The sequence below is a fragment of the Rhipicephalus microplus genome, chromosome 10, assembly GCF_043290135.1.
Source record: "Rhipicephalus microplus isolate Deutch F79 chromosome 10, USDA_Rmic, whole genome shotgun sequence".
NCBI classification, from domain to species: Eukaryota; Metazoa; Arthropoda; class Arachnida; order Ixodida; family Ixodidae; genus Rhipicephalus; species Rhipicephalus microplus.
This window is the reverse complement of record NC_134709.1, coordinates 16,556,857-16,572,448: the sequence shown is the minus strand read 5'-3', so window position 1 is coordinate 16,572,448 and position 15,592 is coordinate 16,556,857. Positions and strand designations below refer to the sequence as shown.

Here is a 15,592-nt window from a genome sequence, read left to right as displayed (position 1 = left end):
TCAAACCTCCATCTTTCTGTGACTCGAGGGGGCTTTAGTGCCGAAGACACGATGGATAGGTGGGTATTGTGGAACACTACGTACCTAACTATGCATAGGAGGAGAGTGCGCAGCCAAACGTGCGGACAAGGACACCATAGAAATTCGTAAATAGTAAGTGGAAAGAAAGACGACAGTCTGTTGGAGGATCAGCTCGCAGTTTCCAGTCCAGTGGCGTGTCGTCTTTCGTATTGTGTCCTGGTCAGCGAGTTTGACCGGGAAACCTCGTAGCGACGTGCGACTGGCTATCGCAGTGGGCACTTTGATGGCGGAAGCCTTGAGTGTCACATACTCGCGTCCGTCCGTCCGTGCCCTGGATCGGCGCCAGCTGTTGCCTAGCTCTCCCCCTCACACCCTCGCAACGGTCACGTGATGGCGCAGTGGCGCTTAGCAACAGTTGTGCCGCCACAGGTGTGGCCCATCTCCCTGACACTCTCTCAGTGGTCATGTGAGTTCTGATAGAGTGTAAAAAAAGAGACATGTCATAGGCTGTCCAACGGCCTCAGACTTTCACCGAACACACTTTGGAATTCACAGCGTATCCTTCAACTTTTTTTGACCAGTACATAAAGCGTTAACTATGAAATCTACGTGACTTAGCTTACGAATGGATCTTTTGTGCCACAACTGAAAGCTGCACTCCTTTAGGTTGAGAGTCTTGGTGTCGACTGCCTCACCTTGTTTAGCGAAGGGTTGTTCGTGGCACGAGCCAGCACGAGGAACCTTTTGAAGGGTGAGCAGTCACGAGCGACCACTTTGTAGCAGTCTGTCTCGGGCAAGTCGATCAGAGTGCCGTCGAAAGTGCGCACGCCATTGGCTTGCAGGTCACAGTACTCTGAAAAAGAAAGGTTAGGCGGTGTTTATGTACGATTTGTTTCGTCGCTATGTAATGACCTTGCTGTTAATGACCTTGCTGTTAAGCTAGTTCACATGCGACTGATCGTGGTAAAGTAACTCGAGAGCAGTTCGGCAAGCTGAATAAAAATTAAGGTACCCTTAAGCTTCGCCTATAAGAGTAGAACGCGATAGAGATTTGCTGTCCTTAGCGCGCACCTCTACCGCTTAGTGCATAGTTTTTGATGTGTGATGTTACTCGATAAGTTTAAGTTGTGGATAACTACAGTGTAATCGATTCGCAACTTTCACAGATGGTGGCGCCGTCATGCGGCATCCGTCGTAATTGTCGTTTGGGGGATGCCCACGCAGCCAGCCCACGTCATCGTTCAGTCGGCCTCACATTAGTGGTTCACTGGTGCCTTATATTTTGTCGCTGGCAATTTCGACTACGGTTATTCTGAATTAGGTAGTGAACTACCGAAGTCGGACAGGTACTGCGAGTCGTAGTAGCAATGATTTACTCTTTGTTTGCTTGCTGAGCTATAAGAATCGCGAGATATGTTGGATGCGGCCGTGCAGACGCCGCGCAGCCAAAGGCGAGGTTTCCTGCTTTGCACGAGCATGGCCGCTCGATCTTCCCCGGCCGTGGCACGAGGAGCGTTCACAAAGCTGTATATGGGCATTCCTTAACACCGCAGCAGACGATGTGCCCGGCCGTTCAAAACTTCTTTCCCTTCAATATACGTCGCACACGCGTAACACGCAGTGTAGTATATAGTGCATGCTAGTGTCAATGACCTTCTGAGCAAAGCCTTGACAACACGGTGGCGGCAGCCGAAAATACTACGCATTTCGAAGAGACGGGCACAGCGGTGGCACGATTCCCCAAACGGCAGCCATGTTAGGCTTGCGCTAGCGCCCTCTCTAGGCGGTGAAAGTTGCCAATAAAGTTGAAAGTGGCTTCTATTGGTGAAGCTTTCGCATATGGCTGCATTCTGTGTAATGGGTAGCATGCTTTAAATGGCGAGCAATTATGCGCGTGAAGTGTTTTTGAACTTGCTGTGCAGCCACTACGTGGCCTTAAGAGAATGCGTTCGGTAACGTGGGTATAACTTCTTTTTTTTTTCTGTAGTGGGTGGCCCGCTTTAAACTACGCATCCCTTATGATAATCACATGTTCTGACGACCGATGGAAATGTGTGCTTCTACCGCGCAATATTACTGCAGTAATATAAGTTGTGTTGCGAAGCCTGTATGCAGGACGCGTGTGTTTCTAAGCGTGAACGTCATTTTCACTGCATTTCCAAGCAGAAGTCATTCCACTGACTAAATGCAATCCATGCAAATGGTCTGGGTTGGATCCTCATTTGGACTGACATTTTTATTATTTACATTATTTGCATCTTTCTCGATTTTTTTTTGTCACGGACAAGATGATGATTTTTCGTTCACGATGACCAGTGCAGACACCGGAATTTCTGCAAACCGACCTCTTCAACGCTATCACGTTAATACGTGCACGCGAAAACTCGGACAAGTCAACAGGTTGAAGAGGTCCTCACCACTGGCAAATAACTATCAGTCGGCTCCTTCCTTCAGGGAATTTGTGGATGTGTGGACGCAGTCAAGCATGCCCGAACCGCGCCATAATTATCTTACAGGAGTGATGAACTGGATACGCCAAATTCGTCACACTTAGAACAATCAATGCGAAAGCTTTGATACAAATTGAGTGACAGAGCGTCATGATGTGCGTACCGTCCTGTTGTGCAATGTCCTGGTGTGCATTCCGTGTGTAGCGTCTTGGTGTGCATTCCCATCACGTCATGGTGTGTGTAGCGTCCTGTTGTGTAACGTCCTGGTGTGCATTCTCATGACGTCATGGTGTGTGTAGCGTCCTGTTGTGTAACGTCCTGGTGTGCATTCCTATGACGTCATGGTGTGTGTAGCGTCCTGTTGTGTAACGTCCTGGTGTGCATTCTCATGACGTCATGGTGTGTGTAGCGTCCTGTTGTGTAACGTCCTGGTGTGCATTCTCATGACGTCATGGTGTGTGTAGCGTCCTGTTGTGTAACGTCCTGGTGTGCATTCCCATGACGTCATGGTGTGTGTAGCGTCCTGTTGTGTAACGTCCTGGTGTGCATTCTCATGACGTCATGGTGTGTGTAGCGTCCTGTTGTGTAACGTCCTGGTGTGCATTCTCATGACGTCATGGTGTGTGTAGCGTCCTGTTGTGTAACGTCCTGGTGTGCATTCCCATGACGTCATGGTGTGTGTAGCGTCCTGTTGTGTAACGTCCTGGTGTGCATTCTCATGACGTCATGGTGTGTGTAGCGTCCTGTTGTGTAACGTCCTGGTGTGCATTCTCAACACGTCATGGTGTGTGTAGCGTCCTGTTGTGTAACGTCCTGGTGTGCATTCCCATGACGTCATGGTGTGTGTAGCGTCCTGTTGTGTAACGTCCTGGTGTGCATTCTCATGACGTCATGGTGTGTGTAGCGTCCTGTTGTGTAACGTCCTGGTGTGCATTCTGATGACGTCATGGTGTGTGTAGCGTCCTGTTGTGTAACGTCCTGGTATGCATTCTCATGACGTCATGGTGTGTGTAGCGTCCTGTTGTGTAACGTCCTGGTGTGCATTCTCATGACGTCATGGTGTGTGTAGCGTCCTGTTGTGTAACGTCCTGGTGTGCATTCTCATGACGTCATGGTGTGTGTTGCGTCCTGTTGTGTAACGTCCTGGTGTGCATTCTCATGACGTCATGGTGTGTGTAGCGTCCTGTTGTGTAACGTCCTGGTGTGCATTCTCATGACGTCATGGTGTGTGTAGCGTCCTGTTGTGTAACGTCCTGGTGTGCATTCTCATGACATCATGGTGTGTGTAGCGTCCTGTTGTGTAACGTCCTGGTGTGCATTCTCATGACGTCATGGTGTGTGTAGCGTCCTGTTGTGTAACGTCCTGGTGTGCATTCTCATGACGTCATGGTGTGTGTAGGGTCCTGTTGTGTAACGTCCTGGTGTGCATTCCCATGACGTCATGGAGTGTGTAGCGTCCTGTTGTGTAACGTCCTGGTGTGCATTCTTATGACGTCATGGTGTGTGTAGCGTCCTGTTGTGTAACGTCCTGGTGTGCATTCTCATGACGTCATGGTGTGTGTAGCGTCCTGTTGTGTAACGTCCTGGTGTGCATTCTCATGACGTCATGGTGTGTGTAGCGTCCTGTTGTTTAACGTCCTGGTGTGCATTCCTATGACGTCATGGTGTGTGTAGCGTCCTGTTGTGTAACGTCCTGGTGTGCATTCTCAACACGTCATGGTGTGTGTAGCGTCCTGTTGTGTAACGTCCTGGTGTGCATTCCCATGACGTCATGGTGTGTGTAGCGTCCTGTTGTGTAACGTCCTGGTGTGCATTCTCATGACGTCATGGTGTGTGTAGTGTCCTGTTGTGTAACGTCCTGGTGTGCATTCTGATGACGCCATGGTGTGTGTAGCGTCCTGTTGTGTAACGTCCTGTTATGCATTCTCATGACGTCATGGTGTGTGTAGCGTCCTGTTGTGTAACGTCCTGGTGTGCATTCTCATGACGTCATGGTGTGTGTAGCGTCCTGTTGTGTAACGTCCTGGTGTGCATTCTCATGACGTCATGGTGTGTGTTGCGTCCTGTTGTGTAACGTCCTGGTGTGCATTCTCATGACGTCATGGTGTGTGTAGCGTCCTGTTGTGTAACGTCCTGGTGTGCATTCTCATGACGTCATGGTGTGTGTAGCGTCCTGTTGTGTAACGTCCTGGTGTGCATTCTCATGACGTCATGGTGTGTGTAGCGTCCTGTTGTGTAACGTCCTGGTGTGCATTCTCATGACGTCATGGTGTGTGTAGCGTCCTGTTGTGTAACGTCCTGGTGTGCATTCTCATGACGTCATGGTGTGTGTAGGGTCCTGTTGTGTAACGTCCTGGTGTGCATTCCCATGACGTCATGGAGTGTGTAGCGTCCTGTTGTGTAACGTCCTGGTGTGCATTCTTATGACGTCATGGTGTGTGTAGCGTCCTGTTGTGTAACGTCCTGGTGTGCATTCTCATGACGTCATGGTGTGTGTAGCGTCCTGTTGTGTAACGTCCTGGTGTGCATTCTCATGACGTCATGGTGTGTGTAGCGTCCTGTTGTTTAACGTCCTGGTGTGCATTCCTATGACGTCATGGTGTGTGTAGCGTCCTGTTGTGTAACGTCCTGGTGTGCATTCTCCTGACGTCATGGTGTGTGTAGCGTCCTGTTGTGTAACGTCCTGGTGTGCATTCTCATGACGTCATGGTGTGTGTAGCGTCCTGTTGTGTAACGTCCTATTGTGCATTCTCATGACGTCATGGTGTGTGTAGCGTTCTGTTGTGTAACGTCCTGGTGTGCATTCTCATGACGTCATGGTGTGTGTAGCGTCCTGTTGTGTAACGTCCTGGTGTGCATTCTCATGACGTCATGGTGTGTGTAGCGTCCTGTTGTGTAACGTCCTGGTGTGCATTCTCATGACGTCATGGTGTGTGTAGCGTCCTGTTGTGTAACGTCCTGGTGTGCATTCTCATGACGTCATGGTGTGTGTAGCGTCCTGTTGTGTAACGTCCTGGTGTGCATTCCCATGACGTCATGGTGTGTGTAGCGTCCTGTTGTGTAACGTCCTGGTGTGCATTCTCATGACGTCATGGTGTGTGTAGCGTCCTGTTGTTTAACGTCCTGGTGTGCATTCTCATGACGTCATGGTAAGTGTAGCGTCCTGTTGTGTAACGTCCTGGTGTGCATTCCCATGACGTCATGGTGTGTGTAGCGTCCTGTTGTGTAACGTCCTGGTCTGCATTCTCATGACGTCTTGGTGTGTGTAGCGTCCTGTTGTGTAACGTCCTGGTGTGCATTCCTATGACGTCATGGTGTGTGTAGCGTCCTGTTGTGTAACGTCCTGGTGTGCATTCTCATGACGTCATGGTGTGTGTAGCGTCCTGTTGTGTAACGTCCTGGTGTGCATTCTCATGACGTCATGGTGTGTGTAGCGTCCTGTTGTGTAACGTCCTGGTGTGCATTCCCATGACGTCATGGTGTGTGTAGCGTCTTGTTGTGTAACGTCCTGGTGTGCATTCCCACGGCGCAGCGCCCTAGTGTAGAAAGACTGGGACACTTACTGTGCCTGTATAGCTTGGAGTACTCGGCGGCGTGCGTGTATCCGGCTACCGTGAAAACCCTCGGCTCGAGGATCTTGCTGAAGGTGGGCACTCCCCAATGCTCGTGGCTGTGGCCGTCCTCGGTCGTGACGATCATGTCGGTGTGCGGCTTCTCGCCAAGGCTCCACCAGGGAGTTTGAGAGACCACGTGCAGCTTGCCGTGGTCGCCCGTGAAGTACGAAGCAAGCACGCCCAGGAAGCCGGCCTTCCAGGGCTTGTACGCGTAGCGTTTGTTGTAGTACTTGGCCAGCCGGTTCAGCAGCTGCGGAACGAAGAAGTGGAGAGTTACTCAGATTTTTTTCTATCAAATTGATTTTTCATGACTCAAAGCCAATTTAGATAAAGATCGTTATAAAGATCGCTTTTTTAAAAGGGCGAGTATGAACCGTTCATTAGATGCGCCGAATTGGCAAGGTTGTTCATGAGATGTTGAAAGGCTCGTCACAAGGACTGGTTGATTTTATTATACTTTGTGTCTTGGACGGTTTGTTTGGACGCACCACAGACTTCAGCACCTGGTTTCACAGACTTCACAGCACGCACCACAGACTTCCCCTCTGACTTAAGCTCCCCAGCTGTCGCACCAATAAGGTGACAGCTGCGACTTGATGGCTTCAAGTAGAAAACTGACTTGCTCCAATTCCACCTCGTTTCGTAAGATAATATCATAACATGCATGCGTCTAAACAAGCATAATTTTTTTGGCTAAAGCAAGTATCAAGAAGAAATACGGGGTTGGGGGCACTGTCTTTTGCAGTCTTGTATTTTGGGTTGCCATTCTGCGTATTTTACGCGATGAGATATGTCTACTAAATAAAAATTTACACGATATATATATATATATATATATATATATATATATATATATATATATATATATATATATATATATAAAGTGTGTTATGCTATTGCGACCCTCTTGACGTCGCAAGGAACGCCAAAAGTGTCCGTTAAGCCGCTATCGCAATAGAAGTCAAGAAAGTGGAATAACGGGTCCAGTCCGGCGACGGCTTGTTTGAAGCAAACGCAGGACGATGGTGCACCACTATTGCGAAACCGACTTGTATGCTCGTGAAGACATGACTGTTTTAGAGCGAGGTGTACGTATATGTATACTCACGGGCTTGTAGTTCTTCCACTCCACGTCCGCGGTGAACTTTCCGAGGCGGCTGGAGTAACGCAGCAGTCTGTAGCAGTAGTGGCTGAAGGGGATGCCCTTCTCTTGCTTCATGTGGCATTTGTTGGCGAGCCAGTGGAGGAAGGTGCTGCTGAACCTGTCCCTGCCGATGGCCTTGCCTTCCGCCGCGGCGGCCAGCTGCTGTTCGTCCTCGTCGGTGTGTGTGAACTTGCCGTTCACTGTGATCTGTTCGTAGAGAAAAAGAGTACATGATTCGATAGTGTACGTGTCAGCAAAAAAAAAAATTACGCCATCTCCCGCTGAAAGGAACCATGTGTAGATGCGAAGAAGCGGCTGCTAGTGCTTACACTTGCGGCGGCGTCGCGCTGGAGAGAAACCTGGAGAGGCGCGCAGCGATGGATTGGTTTTTCCTACTGGAACATGCCAATCGATGCTAATATAGGCAATGAGAGACCCAGGACACCGATTGGACACAGAAGAACCACAGTTCGCTCTAGACCACTTTTAGAATGCTTACGGTGCAAAATTTTCAATTGTTCAACAACGCAACAAAATATTCTCCTTCCGGCACTATACCTTGGAGGTCAAGATCCAGTGCCTATAGGTATACAAAGTGGCCAGTGAGCGGTTGTGCAGCAGGAGCAGTTGGTTTGTACTGTAAGAAAAACTGGCTAGCACACATCCCCTGCGTCGGCTTTCTGAGGTGAGGTAAAGGGCGTGCGTGCATGGGCAATGGGAAGCCAGCGCTGCCCAGGTGGCGCACCTAGCCTTCCTCCACGCGCGCCAAAAATTTACACGATGCGCCGCCCTGGCGAGCTGGCTGAGAACCAGATAGTAGGACACAACCGCCGCAACCTGTATTACGGGCACGTTTCAAGGGGGGGGGGGTGGAGGGCAAAGACGACTGAATATGTGATTTTTTCAGTTTTCATGGCACACTATTCAAGCGTACCTGACAAGTGCTTCCACGAAGTCGCGAGTTTTCGCGCGCCGTGAAAAATATTTCAAAACGGCCCCAAACGCGCCGGATCCCGTGTCTGCACCGCGGCAACTCGAATTTTAAATGGCGTTTTCTCCGAACACTACTTTTCGTCAGAAAAAGGAACATTTTCTCTGTAACGGCTGAAGCTATCAAATGCAAACTTTGACGACTTATTTCGGAATACCGTGCGCCCTTTCTGAAGCAAAAGAATGTTGTTGCCACAAGAATCGTGACTTTAAATAAAGCTTTTCTTTAAGAAAACAGCCTTAAAATTCTGGTCATAAAGCACTAAATTTTTAACTAAGGAATGGTCATCCCTACAATTATTATTTGTTAAGAAGTATACCCTAGACACACGTAATAACATGAAGAGATTTCACCATATTACATACAAGGTATTTTTCACAAATGGTCCTTCAAAAATAAAACCAGACAAATAATTTATTGTTTGTAATTATGAGAACGGCCTTGTATTTTCTTTTCAAATTAACAAAACATATAGTAAAGCCCCCATTGAAGCAACTTGCAAAGCTTTCTAAATTTGCGTTAAAAAGAACAGAGCCATGGGGTGTAGTAGTTGACCACGTGTCCGTGCTATACATCCGGCCTGAATGCCCAATGTGCGTTATTCATTAGACTGCAGCTGTCCAAGAGTTCTGCTGCAGTCTAGGGTTCGAACTATGGAAACTTACCGCAAAAAAGTCCAAGGTACAACAACAACAACAACAAAAAAAACGCTGTCCTCACTCACTCTATCTATTTAGTTCGTTCCCTGCTTTTGTGCTTAGGTTATGCTGCTTAGTAATATATATTGATTACGACTTCAAGTTTCGTCCTAACCGGCCTGAATCGGCAAACTTACGCTTGTCCCAGCTTCGCAGCTGGCTCCGTAGTGAACGTTAAGGTGGGCGTCGATCTGTTTTCCCGCGTGGAAGGTAGCCATGTTGGTTATGGTCCAGTCAGGATGGGGGAACTTCGCCGATGCGTCCAGGCAGACCTGCAGAAAGGAGGTCAAAGGAATAAAACACTTTTGTTCTTCACCGATATCTCACAATTTTACCTAAGGTTACTTCAGTCGTTATACCGTAGTTATCGTACCGGCCGCGCGTCTGCTTCGCTGCACAGGTATGTAGAAGTGAACATTTCGATGTTGCTTTTTGTTACTAAGATAATCTTGGTGGCATGGATGACTTAACAAAATTATGTTTCTGCAGTACTTTACGCAATTATTTCATGTACGTTGGTTATCGTTTAGCCCTTTACATCGCCTTCATGTCCATCGCTTAGGGATTATAAGTTTGCCGATTCACGTCTTAAGTGCAAAAGCAATCAGCATGAAGTGGCCCTAATTTCGCAAATTTGCAGTCGAGGGCTCATTCGGGTTCTCTGATCGCGGGAACAGGCGCACTTGGTAATAAGCCGCAATTAAGTTATTCTAATACTGTGGTGGCCTGCAGCAAATGCGTCGCGCTGCAGTGTGGACTGTTGTCGTAGGTTCTGTTCTGGTACGATGGGAACACGCATTCACGTGGTTGCAGAATGTTCGACCACTGTCATGCATAAGTCGGCGTTCAAGAACAACATAATCATAGTCTTATCGCCGTGTACTGCACTTCATGGCGCACATGATGTGAATCGAGCGTGGGTCGTCTGGGTCAGAACCAGGTAAGCCGTGTCGTCGTGTCTGCAGGCGAAACGTGAACCCAGCCAGTCTTGGCTTGGCATTTCTTTCTCTGCTTGGTTCGTCCAGTGCCTCCTCTATTTTGATCTGTGCCCACCAGAGGAGCCCGATCCAGTCGTTCACCACCCTCTTCTCTAGCCCTTTCCTTTTCTCGCCCATCGCCTAGCCTTAGCGTGTGCTTTGCGTTCATCGGGGAGAGAACCCTTAATGAGGCACTGCGCCGTGCTCCCGACCGGGTTGCAGAAATTAGGTGCCTTTTCTCATCTTCTAACCACTAACCTTAATGTGATGCTTCACGACGGCGATCACGTAAAGTAACTTATTGGTTAGTTGTGTACAGATCCGTGGGGCGGCGTCTATATTTTTTCCCTAGTGTTCACAATGCGCTCACGCTGGCTCTGTAAGACATACGGCACGGTGTTTTGTGATAGCGTGTCGCCGTTCGTCACGCTATGAGGGCAACCAGTGGGGACGCGCCACTGCGATGCTGCTGCATCAGTGAGGCCGCGGCGGCATTGCTTCGAGCTACAAAAAAGGGAGCACGCGAAGGAACAAATCTGACAGGTGTACAACATTGGAGAGGGACACGCATTTACCGAATCTCCGTGGTACAGCGCTCGGACGACTCGCGTGCGATGGAAGCAGCCGTACATCCCGCCTACCCATGTGGCGTCTCGTCGCGACCACTCTCGGAACTAAGGCGGACCGACGACTCCCGTTGGAGAGCGCGCGTTTGCACTGGCATTGAATGAAATAAAGGAGGCCTTGGTTTGGCTGCGCATGGGGCATGGCCTAATGTCGGATTATAAAAGTGGCGATGCGCAAGAACAGCAGTAGCGAACGAAACTCGGCCAAAACTTCCATTCCTCATGTGTTGTCCCTCGGGACCTTTGAGGTACCAATAAATAAATGAAGTGGTGCTTACTTTCATTTCGGTGTCCTCGTGCCCGAAGGGTGTCTTCTCGTAGAAGAACTGCAGCTTGTGGTTGAAGAGGTCGTGGTTGAACGAGTACCGCAACTCGGCCACTGCCTTGCGCTCTCTGGCGGCGCCCTTGAAGTTGACGTCCAGGTTTAGCACGTGCGTGGACGGCACCTCGGCGTCGTCACCGATTTGGTCGCGAACGTTGAAGTGGCTGCGACGTTCGTCGTCCGCTTCCAAGAACTTGTACGAAATGTCGATGTCGAGCTGAAACGAGGGGGTTCGAGAACATCGGCCATTACAGGAAGGTGTCGGCCAAGCAGTGGCGATGTATAGCCTGTATTGTGAGATGAAGAATTCAGAGCGCGCGTTTACACGACACTCAATAAGTTTGTGCCCAATGTGTCAGTTATTTCTTGACGTCTCTTATGCGTTCCCCTGTATACGAGGCTGGCTTGCGAAGTTTTTGTTTTACGTTTTCGGGATTGTGCAGCGTGCCACTACAGCTTTAGGCATAAAAACACCTCAAGCTGATCTGCGTGTGAGGTATACACCTCACGGGTTTTCAAGACCGCATAAAACCGAATGTGTAATTCGGAAACGTATTACTGCAAACGTCGGCAGACGTCGGCTTCATGTTGTCGCAGGCTATCGAAGAACGTTTTTTTTTTTTTTTGCTTTGCCCACGTAGTCTTTTGTGCCCGAAAAGGAGCAGGGGCCAGCAACCCACCTGCTATAGCTACAATCCACCTGCTAGCAACAATCGGGTTACATGAAAAGCGTGTTCTTACAGCTTGTCATGGTGGATTCCGCATCTTACATCAAGGTTTGTGTGGCGATGGCCCTAAAACTGCCCCACATAGAGTTGGGGTGTTTCGTAATTTCTATCCGCAATTTCTACAAAAGAAAAAAAAAACGAGAACGATTCCACCGTCGGTTTCTTTGTCAAAGCAAGCAGCCGGACAGTTGTCCGACGCTGTGACAAAAGATTTCATGCGGGTGAGCTTTGGGAAAAAAGCACCTACAAGATGAAAAAGTAATGAGTAATGTGACACTGAACGTTACCGAAAAATTGTAACGTTGGTACGTTACTTGTTACAGTTATAAAATTGTAACGATTACGTTTCTGTTACCAAAAATTGTAACGCGTTACCAGTAACGGCATTACCTTTAACACTGTCTATACGTCATGGCTAGATTGTCGGAAACTATATCAACAGCCAACTGGTCCCTTTTGCCGCTGCGTACAATTCTGTGTTGCAATGTACAGCGGTGTAGTACATTTATGTACGTTATACTGACCGACACATTACGTTGGTGCTTACAGGGGGTTAGTCGATCGAGCTCACCTCCGTGCTGGGATCTTGAGCAGCGGGGAGGGCGTAGATCTTGATGTCACGTGGGTGCCAGTGCGGGTTGACGACCATGTAGTAGAAGCGTTCCCGGCAGGACATGTCGTGGTACACTTCGCGCACGGCTTGGTGCAGGCCCCTCTTGATCAGGTGACCCTTGACCTGCAGACCTACGCCGAAGGTGTCGTCGAAATAGTGTCGATCGAACTGCGCACGAAACGGAACGAATAATTTTGAGTGGCGGCAAAGTGAGACACGCGAATCGAGCGAAACTGAACAAGTCATTCGCAGCTGTCTTTGATTTCGTCAGCACTGCTTCGCAATTAAGCGCTATCACCTGTTTAGCACTGATATAAGCACATGGTTTAAGTTGGTGGCGTCAAGTGACAATGCCTGTGTTTCGTACTTTCGCCTGATCGGCTCAGTAGAGTTTCCTGAACTTCTTTTGAACTCCCTTAAAGACTTCTTTGAAGGAAGAGTCATTGAAATTTATTCCTGACAAGAAATGCACCTTTGCCTGGGGAAAAAAAACAGTGGTACTTAGAAAATACACCCAAAAGGCTCATAACTAATGCTTCGCAATGAAAAGAATTTTACGTCTATGGTAGTTTTACCTCAGTTAGTTCTTCAGGTCGGTAGAGCGGCTTCATCAGCTTGGGCATTTCAGCGATTGCGTGCGAGGGGTCCATGGTGATGTCGATGGGCATGCCGAACGTGTAGGGTCGGAACTGGTGATTGATGACGTTCCAGGGCAGATGCAGCGGACGGCGGAGGCTTAGTTTGCCCTCGAGGGGTGCAAAGGTCACCTTGAGGTCGAGCGGCCAGGAGATGGCGGTCCTCGCGTTGTTGCCAGTTCCGAAGGCCTGCTTCGTGAACTGTGGGGCGAAACCCAGCATCTGGTCCGATGCCACGTCGTATCTGTTTTGAGTGGCGAGGAAAAAAAATGACTCAAAGGTTTAGTTTTTTTGATCGTACAGATATACGTCTTTTGCACACATATACATGTTCTACATTGGGAATTGAATTGAAATATTTCTATTTCTTCTGTTTATAACAGAAGAAATAATTGGAAGCTCAGCGCCTACCTGTCTCTGGGCCTTAGTCGTGTTTCGTTCTTTTATGCAGCGGGTTAATACGCGCTACGTTAATGGATGAGCAACTCGCCCGGCAGCAACCCTTCTGCATTGGTGTCGTTTCATAGTGGAACCTAGTGACCTGAACTGTAGGAAAAGAAACGCCGCCGATACCTCCTAATTTATCATCATTATTGGCATGATCGTCATAGCCTGTGTCTATTGCATGACGAAGGCCTCTTTTAACAATTTCGATGCCATAAATATTTACTGCTTTATACTGAGGCCTGATGTTGGAATTAGTATCTGAATTATGTGTACTCCAAATGAAACTCGGCGTTCTTTCTGAGATGGCCGAAGGACAAGCATCAAAAAGCTTCGTTGCCAGCATTCAATTGAGTTCTCTCTTCATGTCTCACGTCGTTTATATCCTAAGAATTTCAAGGACTGCAAAAACCTACCAAGGGTAGTGAAGTTTCTACTGGATCGATATGATTTTGTATTTAAACAATATTATTGAAACGAATTCAAAAAGAAAGAGTAATAGCCGTGAGTGTGGACGTTGAACATTTTTCAGGGACTCTCAAAGTGACGTTCTTAGAATTACGTCACAGTTTAAAAAAAAGCATGTGTGGTAATACAAATGGCGTTTCAGGGTCACGATGCTTGTGCTTTCGGCAATCATCAAGACGGGTAATCGAACATGTCACGTCAGAGCCTAGCAATGGATGTCTAACTTACAGGTAATGTCGCTTGACGTCCAAGTGGAGTTCTGCGTTGTCGCCATGGTTGAGAGCCACCTTGTCTATCTTTGCGTATATAAACTCGGCCTGTTTCATGTAGAAGAATACGGGGACTCCCAGCTCGCTCGGCATTAGCAGCTCTAGGTCTTTGGTCATGTAGAAGTACTTCTTGTTCACATCGGCTCCCAGCAAAGACTGCAACGCCTCCTCCGGTTTAGCTGAGAGAAAGTATACAGGGGAATTCAGTGCGTCTGTTGTTACGTTCAGTTCCTACGGTCACAGCCCCGCCGCGGTGGTCTAGTGGCTAAGGTACTCGGCTGCTGACCCGCAGGTCGCGCGTTCGATTCCCGGCTGCGGCCGCTGCATTTCCGATGGAGGCGGAAATGTTGTACGCCCGTGTACTCAGATTTGGGTGCACGTTAAAGAACCCCAGGTGGTCAAAATTTCCGGAGCCCTCCACTACGGCGTCTCTCATAATCAAATGGTGGTTTTGGGACGTTAAACCCCACAAATCAATCAGTTCCTACGGTCACAAGGCTGTGATGGCGAATGACTAAAAACTCAAGCCGCTGAAGATACTTCGCAGGGAAAGCTGTTATGAGATCCCAACAAGGGTTGCGTGTGCCGTAATTGTCCGCCACAGCTGGTGTCCGTAACCACAATTCCACGAAATAAGAAAAAAAAACTGAAGCTCTCTCCGTGCTGTGTGTGCATTCTCACCAGAATGGCCTAAAACAAACAAAAAAAAAACTTTCCTATACATAGCAGCTTGGCCTGCCTCGAGCGCTGGTAACTGCTTTTGTTTGGTGATATCTGATCAGATCAAGATAAAGAAGTAAGCGCACGAACCAGTATGTACGCAGTATCAGCATTGCATTAGGACGGAAAACTGGGCGAGGTGGTTTAGCACTCTAGTTCAGGGAGAGGAGACAACGGCGACCAGAAGCACCGCATTGGGTGGAATATGTATCCTCCTTTTAATCCCCTCACCCCTTACCCCAGTGCAGGGTAGCAAACCGGACGTGCGTCTGGTTGACCTCCCTGCCTTTCATTTCTGCTCCTCCTCCTCCTCCTCTTCCTCCTCTTATATCTTACTTCACATGTTTTAGTCAAGATGTTTAGGGCTATAGATGATACAAAGGTGCGTAATTAGAGAAATTACGCCTTCGAATCTTTGTAATGTGGACTTGGTGGAACAATGCCGACTGTCGTGGCGCACTCTGATTCTCCTCGGTAGACGAGCTTGTTGCCTTACGTATAGGCTTGGGACTGGTAGTTCTGGTTGTGTTACCGATATTGGAGACAATTTATGGCGAAGCATGCTAGTTTTTAGAAAAAAAAAAGCGAATGTCTCTCGCCTCGGTTTTGCTCAAACTTGCTGTGAATCTAAGATGCTAATATTTTAAACGCGCATCTTGATGCGTGTGTCAGCATATATATATATATATATATATATATATATATATATATATATATATATATATATATATATATATATATATATATATATATATATATATATATATATATATATCAGGAAAGAAGTGTATACCTAAGGGCTCGTTTTTTCGTGTTTTTACACAATATTAATGAGATCTAACAAAGAATGATGCCAAGGAAAGTATAGGGGA

The 15,592-nt window shown here is 48.1% G+C and overlaps 1 protein-coding gene across 1 annotated transcript in view; it reads right to left on the bottom strand.

Moving 5' to 3' along the window:
• The window catches only part of LOC119180740 (vitellogenin-6), a 46,471-nt gene that overhangs the window by 3,985 nt on the left and 26,894 nt on the right, over window positions 1–15,592 (bottom strand). Inside the window, exons 16-23 of the mRNA XM_037431874.2 lie at window positions 13,960–14,179; window positions 12,760–13,063; window positions 12,143–12,352; window positions 10,800–11,060; window positions 9,056–9,190; window positions 7,194–7,436; window positions 6,035–6,335; window positions 717–874 (exon numbers count right to left, since the gene is read on the bottom strand). Of these exons, the coding sequence (XP_037287771.2) occupies window positions 717–874; window positions 6,035–6,335; window positions 7,194–7,436; window positions 9,056–9,190; window positions 10,800–11,060; window positions 12,143–12,352; window positions 12,760–13,063; window positions 13,960–14,179 (1,832 nt within the window). The remainder of the gene's footprint in view (window positions 1–716; window positions 875–6,034; window positions 6,336–7,193; window positions 7,437–9,055; window positions 9,191–10,799; window positions 11,061–12,142; window positions 12,353–12,759; window positions 13,064–13,959; window positions 14,180–15,592) is intronic.